This window comes from Salvelinus sp. IW2-2015, linkage group LG15 (genome assembly GCF_002910315.2).
Source record: "Salvelinus sp. IW2-2015 linkage group LG15, ASM291031v2, whole genome shotgun sequence".
Classification (NCBI taxonomy): Eukaryota; Metazoa; Chordata; class Actinopteri; order Salmoniformes; family Salmonidae; genus Salvelinus; species Salvelinus sp. IW2-2015.
This window is the reverse complement of record NC_036855.1, coordinates 27072995-27085944: the sequence shown is the minus strand read 5'-3', so window position 1 is coordinate 27085944 and position 12950 is coordinate 27072995. Positions and strand designations below refer to the sequence as shown.

At 44.2% G+C, this 12950-nt stretch overlaps 2 protein-coding genes across 3 annotated transcripts in view; one reads left to right on the top strand and one right to left on the bottom strand.

The window, feature by feature from the left end:
• Nucleotides 1–303, bottom strand: part of LOC111975199 (phosphatidylinositol 4-phosphate 5-kinase type-1 beta-like) — a 102612-nt gene extending 102309 nt beyond the window's left edge. For both annotated transcript variants that reach the window (XM_024003428.2, XM_070447071.1), the window contains exon 1: nt 171–303. The gene's annotated coding sequence lies outside the window, so the exon portion shown is untranslated. The remainder of the gene's footprint in view (nt 1–170) is intronic.
• Nucleotides 304–1929: 1626 nt separating this feature from the next.
• Nucleotides 1930–11098, top strand: LOC111973702 (protein unc-45 homolog B-like). Its single transcript, XM_024001084.1, is given in 21 exon segments — nt 1930–1995; nt 2751–2921; nt 3043–3079; nt 3247–3422; nt 3629–3718; nt 3871–4038; nt 4217–4382; nt 4616–4786; nt 5013–5184; nt 5359–5659; nt 5830–5924; nt 6267–6408; nt 6547–6687; nt 7364–7491; nt 7637–7703; nt 7858–7971; nt 8102–8197; nt 8200–8246; nt 9076–9193; nt 9308–9463; nt 9803–11098. Coding segments are annotated over 20 exon segments (2829 nt in total). The 5' UTR covers nt 1930–1995; the 3' UTR covers nt 10076–11098.
• The last annotated feature ends 1852 nt before the right edge of the window (nt 11099–12950 follow it).

The window sequence follows — 12950 nt, the reverse complement described above, 5'->3', positions numbered from 1 at the left end:
TAATTGGATGAAGACGTCTTCTGTATGGGAGAGTTTTGTTAAGAGCAGCAACACTCAATTTGAACATTAACACCAATCGCTTACGGTACTGTTTTGGAAGCATAGGGACCTTATCTTTAATATCAGCGAGAAAGTATTTTCAAAAAACAAAAAGTTACATTCATACACACCTTGATAGGGTTAGTGTTCCCACACGGCCATATCGCTATGTTACAGTGATTGTTTATGGAAGACAAGAGTCGGCAACCTGTGATAATTAGCTATCTAGCATGCCCCGAACACCTGTGTGTCAGTGTAACTCGGGAAGAGTAGCGGAAGTGTAGTTTCGTCAGATGGAGGCACTCATAGCTGTTTAGATGGATCTWTGCAKAACTGCTACAAGTGTATATTTTTTATTTGAAGGATTCTTTCTCGATGATATAAAGAAAAGGGCCATATGTTTCAAAAGTCGTATCACAAGCAATGATGATTGACATTTCTAAACGTAAAACACAGTGTCGGGARTGTAGTCCACATGAGCCAGTCGTGGGTGAAGCCAATGGCTATAAAAGGGAGTAGGCAGAATGCCGCTTAGAGTTTTCGAGAGGTACTCCAAGACTAAAGAWCCAACTTCTATACAACCCACAGAGAACATCCAGAGGCACAGTTGACAACAACTGTTGTTCAATATTCTCTGCGATGTCCTCAACACGCCGTGTCACTGTTCGTCTTGACGGCGAAACATTTTCAAACAGCTCTTTATTGTCGGGGCAAAGTATTGCAGCAGTCAATTAARKATTATTTAATGAATTCGCCCTCAGCMAATGGCTTGCTATGTTTAGCAATATTGTGGGACAGTACATAGCTAGCTCTCACAATTCCGTCGTTTGCTGAATGCTTTTTTGTGAAAAGTCCTTGCTGCTTTTGCAACTGAGAAAGCAACTCTTTCGATGCACTTGCCATCTGCTAAGAATACATATTCCTATATGTCCCTGCATGCTTCGTCTAGAAGTGTCAGGCCAAGTTGTAACGTTAGTCTTTCAAGACAGCGATGCTCTCGTTGCACACTAAGCACACATCTTTCCCTGATACCTCAATAAAGAAATATGTCGATGTCCACTCTTGCTGGAACAACCTACATTCATTGTCTATTTTCCTTTTCGTTGAAATCTTTCAAATTTATTTTTGCGCAATTTCTAGCTAGCTACGATTTGTAACTGACGTGTGTGTCAGCTTGTCAGTCACTATGTTCTCGTGCAGTTGTTATTTATACGTGCCTTCAAAATAAATGTCCCACAAGCGGTGGGAGTTAAATCATTACAGAAAGCCGAGTATTCATTGGGCTTTTAATTTGAATAACAAATACGTTATTTAAAACTTGACTATTGCAAATTCTTTATGTGATTTGAGCATGATTTCGCGGGCAGTATTGTATCAGGTCGCAGGCCGCATACGGCCCCCGGGCCGGCCTTGGCCCAGGCCTGTTCTAGAAGATGCCAGGTCATTCTGTGTGTTCCTACAGCTTCCAGTGGGCTGCCAGACCCCCCACTACACCTACCCCCACCTCACTAGAAGTACACAAGCATTTTCTGGTGAGTTCTCAGCTGTCATCGAACCTATTCCTTAAATAGACCATATCAGGACCAGACCATGTTTCAAGGGGGTTACCCATGTCATAACTACAAATAGAGAACAAAAAGATAAACTACTAGGCAGTTATTTTAATGACTCAGCATTGGTATGTTGTCATAAAAGCAATGAGACATTTTTAAAAATCCGATCCAATGCTAAATGTGAGAATTCAGTGTACAGTTCTCTCAGGGAGTGTCTGTTCTGTGTAGAGTAGACCCCCATCCCTTTTTTAAATGGTCCCACCCTGGTTTTGGCCCACCTCATTGAGATGAGTATAAAGGAGGGGTGGGGTTGCACTAGTACCAAAAAAATAGGGACCGAAGCTCAACACTAGACACTCAAGTGAAAATAAAAGGAGAAGAGAAGAATACACAATCCTGAAAGGTATTATATGGTGCTATTGAGAGACATGTATTGAGTGTACACAGTCTTGAGTGACATGCTTGCCTTCCAGGGGCTCTAGGACAGGGGACAGTGGACAGGGGACATGGTGATTGTCTATCAGGAGCGGTGGAGTGGCTGTCCATTAGAATGATTGTATTAGTGGTAAGGCCCCCACTGGGGTGCAAAACTATGCCAAAATAAGGCATGCGGGGGGGCCATTTAAAGTTAGAGAACGTGCTGGGCCATTTGCTAAAGGGGACTCAGGTAAGGAGACATTGTAGTGAGAATGGTAAGAAGAGTTTTCTTTTTTCTTACAATATTATTTTTGTTTGTCATTTTTGGGACAGTGAGGTGTATCACTCATGCTGATTTAGAATTTTGAACTGTGATTATATGTATTTTTTGGAGATCAAAATGAATGGGAACCTTGTCAAGATGATGGTGTTTTAGCTGGCATTCTTCTTGACTTAAATGTGTGTTTGTTTGTAAAAGTGGTTGTAAAAGTTACAATCTACCAGGAACAGGTGGGTATATTTTTTTACAGCATTGTTCCAGATTCAGAATTGTCTTTTAAATGTATTGTTTCTCTATTCAGTATAGAGATACATGTTCAATTTATAGTGTTAGAAGAGTAATGTAATGTTCCAGAAACATGTGCTGTTTACTCTTTAAGTACCAGTCATTCATTGGCTTTAATGTTCAAGTCATACTGTAACCTGGAACCAGTGAACTACAACTTCTCATTTCCTCACCAGATGGGAGAGATGGTAGATCCAATTCAGTTAAAAGATGAGGGAAACAAGCATTTCCAAGCCGGTGAGGTGGACAAGGCCATTGAGTGCTACACAAAAGCCATCAAGTTGTGCAAAGACAAAAAGGTGCTTGCTGTCATTTACAGGAACAGATCAGCCTGCTTCCTGAAAAAGGTAAACACCTAACCTCAACCACAGGCCTTCATCAAGCAAAAACGGAATTGTTTTATAATTATTACTCCCTGGGTGTGATTTCCTGATCCTCTGATGTTTATGAACACTATTTCTTTCTTAGGAAAGCTACACCAATGCAGCCTCTGATGCCTCCAAAGGTACAGTACCATCTAGTAAATGTTTAGAAATAAACAAGAATTAAAATAAAGTTTTTATTTTGCCATGCTCACTGTCACATAAAATGACAAATAATGGATTATGCTCATACCACAGTGATATTTTCACTTCAACCCAGACACTTGTATTATTCTCTGCTCTCCAACAGCCATTGACGTGGATGCAACAGACGTRAAAGCCCTGTTCCGGCGGTGCCAGGCTCTGGAGAAGCTGGGCAAGCTGGACATGGCCTTCAAAGACGTCCAGAGGTGTTCCACCATCGAGCCCAAAAACAAGACCTTCCTGGAGACCCTCAGGAGGCTGGGGGCTGAAATCCAAGCCAAGGTCTGCTACCAACTGGGACCATTTAGACACGAGCCATTGGTTTACTTACTGATAACTATGTGATTATAATATTTGATTGACTTATGAACAAGACATAAAAACACACATTATGGTACTTACCTGCATCTCTCTTTCCCTCTTATGTTCTCTGTCTCTTATGCTCTCTCTCGCTCTCTCTCTCTCTCTCTCTCGCTCTCTGTCTACAGCTGAAGACAACCTTCTCCACAGACTCACGGGTTCAGAACATGTTTGACATTCTGCTTGATGAGGAGATGGACAAGGACAAGAAGGAAAAGGTTTGAATGACACCGAAGTAGAGATCAGTTCCATTGATTCCACTTACTGTAATAAGCATGATGCTGTGGTCTTTAATATTTTTACAGTCTGATATCAAATGCAATGTGTGTAACTTTTATGCCAGTATGAATAGTATTTACTTCCCATGTAGGCTGCTAACAACCTGGTGGTTCTGGCCAGAGAAGATGCTGGCGCAGAGAGAATCTTCCAGAACAACGGAGTGCCTCTGCTGCTGGATATGCTTGAGACCGGAAAAGAAGAGATGGTCCTGGCCGCTATCCGCACCTTCGCGGGAATGTGCACTGGACACAAAGCACGGGTGAGGGGCAGGTGAAGACAGGGCGGTGCATAAGGGATTCTGTAAGAAGGGGAGCCAATCCTCCCAATTCCTGGTCCTTTGTGACAGATATGGATCCTTTTCAAAGTTTCTATTGTAATGTCTAGCCATAGTCCCCCTTGTGTACACTCAGTTGACCTGTATGTTTGTATCTATACAGACCATGGCCATTATCCACCTGGTGGGCATAGACAAGCTGTGCAGCATCATGGCTGTCGACAATGAGGACATCGCCTTGGCAACTTCCGACCTGTTCCAGTGCATCAACGACTCCCTTACCGGAGGAGACCGGAGGATTTATGGGAAGGAGGAAGCCCTGGTTTTGGGTGAGACATCCACTTACGTTTCTGCATTCCTATCCTGTTTCAGTCAAAAGCCCTACATTTATATACATGTATGTAGTGTTTTTTACCCAATGTGAATTGCCTCAGAATAGCATCTATCAGCTATATAAACACATTGTTGTGTTTTATATTTATTTACTTGTTATATATTTACTTGTTTGTGTTTTATAAACGCTTAATAAAACTGGTCTGACACTTATTCTGTTCCCCTGCAGATGCAAGCAAAGACTTGAAGAGCATCCTGATGGCCCTGCTGGAGATGGTTGCCAGTAAGAAGGTTTCAGGACACGGCAGAGACCAGGCCCTGAACCTGCTGTGCAGGAACGTGCCTCGRAAGGACAAGAAAGACCATGACCACTCCAAGAGCCTCTTCACCATCGACCATGGTGAGCGAGTCGGTTAGCTTTGATCATGATCTGTGACACTAAGTAGACCTTTGATAAATGTTTGTCGTGGAAATTCTTACACAGGGCCACTGATTGTTTATGACACCAAAGACGAGATGAACATTTTCAAGACTGTTTCMTCACAAAGTAAKATTTCCTTCCTCYRTGTTGTTCAACTTKATTTAGGGAAGTTGTCATTCATCTGGCTTTGTGAACCCCCCGCCAGGTCTGAAGAAGATCCTGAAGGTGTGTGGCCAGATACCTGACCTCCCAGACCAGCTGCCCATGACGGAGAACACTCAGCTCATCGCCAGCGTGTTGCTTGACAAGCTCTGGGACGACCTCCGCTGTGACCCCGAGAGAGACCARTACAGGGAAGTCTGTGACGAGTACATCAAGTGAGTTACATATTAGTAACATAACAGTAACATACGAGTAGCATATCTAATCAGCACTATAGTTGATGATGGTGATGAGTACTAAATCATCTGACTAACATTTATTCCTGACCTCTCCCCACCTCCCTCATCTACCCTTAACCCTACTCCCCCTGACCCTGACTCTCTCCACAGAGGCAAGTTTGACCCCAACGACATGGACAGGAACATCCACGCCATCAACGCTCTGTCAGGCCTGCTGCAGGGGCCATTTGAGGTGGGCAACCAGCTGGTGGGTCGCCAGGGCATTATGGAGATGATGGTGGCGCTGTGCGGCTCTGAGCGTGAGGTGGACCAGATGGTCGCCGTGGAAGCGCTGATCCACTCCTCAACGAAGATGAGCCGCGCCTCCTTCATTATCACCAACGGCGTGTCGCTGCTCAAAGACATCTACAAGAAGACCAAGAACGAGAAGATCAAGATCCGTGCGCTGGTGGTGAGTGAGCTGTAGCTTTCCATACTATAGAATAGAAATGTGCTCTTTTGAGGGGTTCATTGATAGTTCTTCATGTTTGATAACATTACAGTGACTCTTCAGATTGAGCTAAGGGTAACTTTCCCTCCAAGTTCATGAACTCACTGTTTTGTGTGTGTCCCTTTCCCCAGGGTCTGTGTAAGCTGGGCTCAGCAGGTGGAGATGACTATAGTATGAGGCAGTTTGCTGAGGGCTCCACTGAGAAACTGGCCAAGCAATGCAGGAAGTGAGTCTGTTGTTTTGGGTCGGTAGCTTTGAAAGCTTATCTGCCATTACGTAACTTTGTGGTCTTAATATCACTGAAGTATTCATAGACACAGTTGATCACAGACATAACATCTTTTATGGACTACAACTATCAGGAGTAATAGAATGTGAACATATCTGTACCCTTAAACTTGACTAATTACACACCAAGTCCAGACAATTACGACTCTTTATCTGGATAATTATGGGCTATTTGTATTGACATATTGACGTGTTTCAGCTGCAGAGAGAACAATATTATATTCCCTCAGTGTGATTTAGAAATGGCCGGTTCCCTGTTAACCCTCTACCTGTGTGTCAGGTGGTTGTGTAACTCTGCCATGGACACAAAGACCAGGAAGTGGGCTATAGAAGGTCTGGCCTACCTGACCCAAGACGCTGATGTAAAGGATGACTTTGTTGAGGACGAGCCTGCCATGAAAGCCATGTTTGAACTGGCCACGGTAGGTACTGTACTATTAAAGACAGAGCAGAGACGCCAACTCATAGAACATGACAGGAGCATAGTGGCATTAAAGGGTGCATATGGGACCTGGAGGAGAGTACCTAACTTCGCTCTTCCCTGTTGCCCTGTGATACAGTCTAAAGATAAGACCATCCTGTATGCTGTGGCKTGTACCCTGGTCAACTGCACCAACAGCTATGAGAAGAAAGACATCATGCCTGAGCTGGTTCAGCTGGCCAAGTTCTCCAAGCAGCATGTCCCTGAGCAGCACCCCAAGGTAAGATAAGAGAAAGACACAGGCCTCCCCCTGTTTGTCCAGCAGGCAGAACTGTACAACAAGTTTGCATAGTCAACTTACGCACAGCTCTGACACACACACCAGACATGCCACCAGTTGTCTTTTCAATGCCCCCAAATGCAGAACAAATTCAAGAAAGCATACATTATATAGAGCCATTATTGCATGAAACTCCCTTCCATCACCAATTGCTCAAATGAACAGAGAACCTGGTTTCAAAGAACAGATAAAGCAACACCTCACGTAACAACGCCTCTCCCCTATTTGACCAAGATATTTTGTGTGTATGTATTGATGTGTAGGCTATGTGTGCCGTAATTAAATGTATATAGTTCTGTCCTTGAGCTGTTGTTGTCTATTAATGTTCTGTATTATGTCATGTTTCATGTTCTGTGTGGACCCCAGGAAGAGTAGCTGCGGCTTTCGCAACAGCTAATGGGGATCCTAATAAAAAAACACATACCAAACAAGTCGTCCTTATTTATATCAGGAAATAACTGGACACCAAGTCACTGTAAACTAAACTAGTATAAAGGCTATATACATGTGACTATGCTGCTCTCTACTGTCAGCAAAGTTTAATATTTGTATTTTGAGGTCCTAGGTATATTGACTGAGGGAGGTGCTGACAATACACACGCTTCTCTGCCCTTAGGACAAGAAGGATTTCATTCAGAAGAGAGTGAAGAGGATGCTAAAGGGAGGGGTCATCTCAGCTCTCACTGTCATGGTGAAAGCTGACAACCTTCTCCTGACTGACCAAACCAAAGAGATGCTGGCAAGGTGAGCAACCTGGGACTGTACTAGGCTCGAACATTTAGCTGTCACAGACATTCTTATCCAGAGCCAACCTACAGTCAGTACACGCAATAAGCAATGCTGCAGAACAAATCAGATTGAAATCAATGGTGTTTGCTTTCATCCGCAGAGTGTTCCTTGCCTTGGCAGATGATGCCAAAGACCGTGGCACGATTTGCGCCCATGGAGGGGGCAAGGTGAGTGACAGACACAACAGACTCATCAGATCCTCCGTTCTAGAATCATTACTATTTCAACCTATAACCAGCCTTACATTTGATGTATTACCTTTATCTAACCAGTGGATTTCTGACTGTCTGAACCTCTGATCTCTTGTGGTGTGATCCCCAGGCTCTGATCCCATTGGCTCTGGAGGGATCAGCTATAGGGAAAATAAGGGCCTCCCACGCCCTGGCCAAGATTGCTGCTGTGTCCAACCCAGAGATTGCCTTCCCAGGAGAGAGGGTAAGAAGCTGTCTGACCACTTCCTGTGACGTGGGGGAGAGGGTGTGGGCTCTTTCTCATTCTGCTTCCTGCTCTCTTTCTCTCTTACCCTACCTCCCTCACCCTGCCTTGTCATCTCTCTCTCTGACAGATCTATGAGGTGGTGCGTCCTCTGGTCAGCCTGTTGCACCCTGAGAGAGACGGGGTGCAGAACTACGAGGCACTTCTGAGTCTCACCAACTTGGCTGGGCACTTCTGAGTCTCACCAACTTGGCTGGTCTCAACGACAAACTGAGGTGAGGCCTGTTAATTTACCAACCACACCACAGTATGTATAACCCAACTAAACACCTGAGACTATTACAGATGATTCAACAATCACTATAAGGTAATAGATGTGTGAGAGGACAAGTGTTCAAGAAGTTTGTCAAAATAAATATGACTCTAAACAGAAAACAGCTGTGAGCTCAGATATGCTCTGGGAACATTCCAGTTGTTTTAGTTTTCACTGTTGCTGCCAGAGTTTTGAGTGGAGGAGATGAGACGGTTGCTGCCAGAGCGTTTTGAGTGGAGGAGATGAGACGGTTGCTGCCAGAGCATTTTGAGTGGAGAGATGAACGTTGCTGCCAGAGCTTTTGAGTGAGGAGATGAGACGGTTTGCTGCCAGAGCGTTTTAGTGGAGGAGATGAGACGGTTCTTGCCAGAGTTTTTGAGTGGAGGGAATGAGACGGTTGCTGCCAGAGCGTTTTGAGTGGAGGAGATGAGACGGTTGCTGCCAGAAGCAGTTTTGAAGTGGAGGAGATGAGCGGTTGCTGCCAGAGCGTTTTGGAGTGGAGGAGATGAGACGGTTTGCTGCCAGAGCTTTTGAGTGGAGGAGATGAGACGGTTGCTGCCAGAGCGTCTTTGAGTGGAGGAGATGAGACGGTTACTGCCAGAGCGTTTTTTAGTGGAGGAGATGAGACGGTTGCTGCCAAGCGTTTTTAGTGGAGGAGATGAGACGGTTGCTGCAGAGCGGTTTTGAGTGGAGGAGATGAGACAGTTGCTGCAAGAGCGTTTTTAGTGGAGGAGAATGGACGTGTCGCGTGCATTCTTAACTCTTTCCTTCTCAATCCTTCACGGCTCCAGAGTGAAGATCCTGAAAGAGAAGGCTCTCCCTGAGATTGAGCAGTACATGTTTGAAGACCATGATCATATCAGACAGGCAGCCACAGAGTGCATGTGCAACCTGGTGACGTGCAAAGAGGTGAGAGGACACCCCTCAATCTTAGGGAACAGTGTCATCACATACTGTGTGTTGTGTTTGTGCAGGTAACAAACATGTCACCCAGTGTAACTAACGTCACCATTGTGTGTTCAGGTGCAGGATCGGTACCTGGAGGATGGGAATGATAGGCTGAAGCTGCTGGTGCTGATGTGTGCTGAGGACGATGAAAAGCTCCAGAGAGCTGCAGCCGGAGCACTGGCCATGCTCACTGCCGCCCAGAAGAAACTGTGCACCAAGATGACCCTGGTGGTATGTCTGTCTGGTTGCATTCACACTAGTACACTCACCTTGGGGTGACCCAAAGGCAGTTCCTGTGCAAAGATATTAACTGATTTGAACTGACGAATTGTCCCAATCAATCACAACATCGATTTATAGTTGTGACCAATCAATATGTATCATGACAACAATGTCTAGTTATGTGTTACGTAATCAATATGTATAATCACAACACTGAATATAGTTATATGTTAATACATTTGTATCATCACAACACTGATTTATAGTTARACTTATTCAAAATGTGTGGTGAGGCCTCATCCACTTCATCACTTTGACTGACCAGTGTTTTCTCGGTTCACTCCGCAGACTTTGCAGTGGATGGAGATCCTTCAGAGGCTCATTCTCCATGACCAGCCCCAGATCCAGCACAGAGGCKTGGTGATTGTGTACAACATACTGAACTCGGACGACAACGAGCTAGCCAAGAAGCTGATCGAGAGCGAGATCCTGGAGATCCTGACAGTGATTGGCAAAGCAATGGACAACCCCAAGAGGCAGCTTGTGATCGATGTGGCACGCACCTGCCTGGTCAAGGCCATGGACCTTGGCCTCATCAAGCCATTCACAACCCCTTCTTAAAGCAGTGTTTCTTAAGCTTTTTATAGTACTACGGACTGGCTTGCAATGGACCTACTCCCTTAAAGGCGCAACCCAATCAACCAGAAACAAATCACACAGAAATAAGAACATGTTTGACAGTTCCATTTTAGTCCAATGAGTGTGTATATTTGGTGGGTACACTTGCAAACGCCCATACCCCTCACTGCCCACAGTCCTCCCAAAGTGTCAGGCCGACACTTGTTACAGTACATTGGACTTACAGTTTGTGCCTTTTAATGAAAACTGCAACGTGTGAGCTAATTACAGTCTGCCTAACTTGCTGATCAGATACACCCCATAGATTGAGGTCCAGAGACTGAAGATTGAGAAACTCTGTGTTGAGTGTAGGCCTATGGACAGGGAGGCCAGGAGATGGGACTGATGGTGCACCTGAACAGCCACCTATCATGAAATCAGAGACAGTACAAATTAATCTCTTGAGAATTTTTATTTTGAATTTTCAGAAAGAAAACACCACGTGAACGTTTAACAATTTATTAGAAAATAATACAATGCCTGTCTTGGCATTAGAGCTCTGTCCTGCAGAGTAGCTCACTGCCAGAGCCAAGCGTCATATGAATGTTAAAGTAGAACTATAGGCAGTGAGCACGATATGCTATATCAAATCCCCCCCCGACGGAAGAAACACAGAACCCACAGGTGGAGGCTGGGGTGGTGGTGGTGGGATATCAGAAACAGCAAGCATAGCGAGTAACAGCTAGTTACATCAGCGCATGAGAGCGTGTGACATCCAGCATTGGGGAAGCATGTGCAGAACTGGTCGACTTCAATAGACCGCATGTAATTAATGGGAATCCAATTGGTGCAATATCCGCTGATGCGATCAGCTGAAGCCACCACACTCATGTTTCCCTTCTGAACGGCTACACTTTATCTAGATCTTTTTGTAAGTTAAGTAGAGTTTATTTGTGTGGATGAGAGGTGTTTGTTTAATGTTATTTGTATTTTACACTTATTAAGGATAAAGATGAGAATTTTGACTATTGTCTACTTTGATTTTAGTGGACAATTTTATTCTACTGTTTGTCAGTACAGCCTAGTATGCTTTTCGACAATGGACATTGGTCATGACTGTTTTTGATAAGCAGTTAAAACAGTCACATGGGCAAAATATATATTCTTTTAAGGTTTGGACTTTTGCAGCAAGATGAAGACGAAAGCATTTGTTCAATCTGCAGCCCATGAAAGCAAAGTTGTCTGGCTAAAGCGAAACGGAAGAAATGGGCAGGGCTGTCGGCATCCAGTGACCATGAAGTGGCATTTTCATTTCCATCCACTGTGCTCACTTGTTTTTGAACAACAGAGATTGAAGAGGTACTTAGTTAATGAAAGTCCATTAACTAAGTAGACCAGACACAACTGCTATTGCATTGGTGTCTATGGGAGACACCCAGTTAAGTAGTCTGGAACTGCCAATTTCTTTCAATGGTAAAAAGCCTGAGTGAAATATTTTCAATGATCTACCATCTTGGTATACAGCTTATGTCAGAATTGACCTCCAGGTGGCCCTTACCCCCCAAAAATAAGACTTCCATCTTGATGACTTCCAGAAAAAGAGACTTGATGAGCAAATAGCCTCACACAGATTTTGATGTGTGTGTGTATTTTTGCATGTGCAGTAAGCCCACAGGCTGATTCTTTCCTCCTTTCTTGGCAGAGATCTCAGAAAAGGTTAAATTGTAAACCCGCGACCCAAATTGATCACGTAGAATGTACACTCAGTGTACAAAACATTAGGAACACAGACTGACCAGGTGAAAGCTATGGTCCTTATTGATGTTACTTGTTAAATCCACTTAAATCAGTGTAGATGAAGGGGAGGAGACAGGTTAAAGAAGGATTTTTAAGCCTTGAGACATGGATTGTGTATGTCTGCCATCCAGAGGGTGAATAGGCAAGACAAAATATTTAAGTGCCTTTGAACAGGGTATGGTAGTAGGTGCCAGACGCACCGGTTTGAGTCAAGAAGTGCAATGCTGTTAGGTTTTTCACGCTCAACAGTTTCCCGTGTGTATCAAGAATGGTCCACCACCTTAAAGGCATCCAGCCAACTTGACACAACTGTGGGAAGCATTAGTCAACATCCCTGTGGAATGCTTTCGACACTTTTTAGAGTCTATCCCCTGACGAATTGAGGCTGCTCTGAGGGCAAAAGAGGATGCAACTCAATATCTTAATGTTTTGTACACTCTGTGTATATGCCATATCTCACATCAGGCCTTCCGAATAAAGTAATGTTTGCTGTGACACGTTTATTTTTTCCGTAGGTGTGTATTATTCCACAAAGTTCTATCTAGCGCTGCTGTGAGGGGGAGGAGCGCATAACCTTGTGATGTAGCGCCAAAGATTGTCTATTATATTGACAAGATATACATGTGACCGCTCTAACAAAGGAAATACATGTCCTCAAAGATGGCAGGCATGCGGAAGGAGGCGAGATCAGGTGGGACCATTCTAGCCAATGAGAGTGCAGATACGATTGAAAACAACAGGCCAGCGAGATAGAGGACTCATCTTTGTATCTGTTCCATTATAGCGTCTGTGACAGCATTGGCAGTGCCATTGAGCCTAACTCCATTTTGAAGTAGATGCATGCCAGCAAAGCCACTACACAGCACAACACTAAACAATACATTAACTGCACTATAATGGTGACAAATGGTACCCACAAACTGTTAGGGCCTACATAAAGCTGTCCCAACAGAAAAGCTTTCTTTTCAGCACCATGGAGTGAATCCTTACCACTGCTACACTTGGCTATCAGCAGATACTTATCTAGCAGCGAAGCAGTTAATTCAGCCTTTTAAAAAACATAACTGGTATTTTTTTTCAT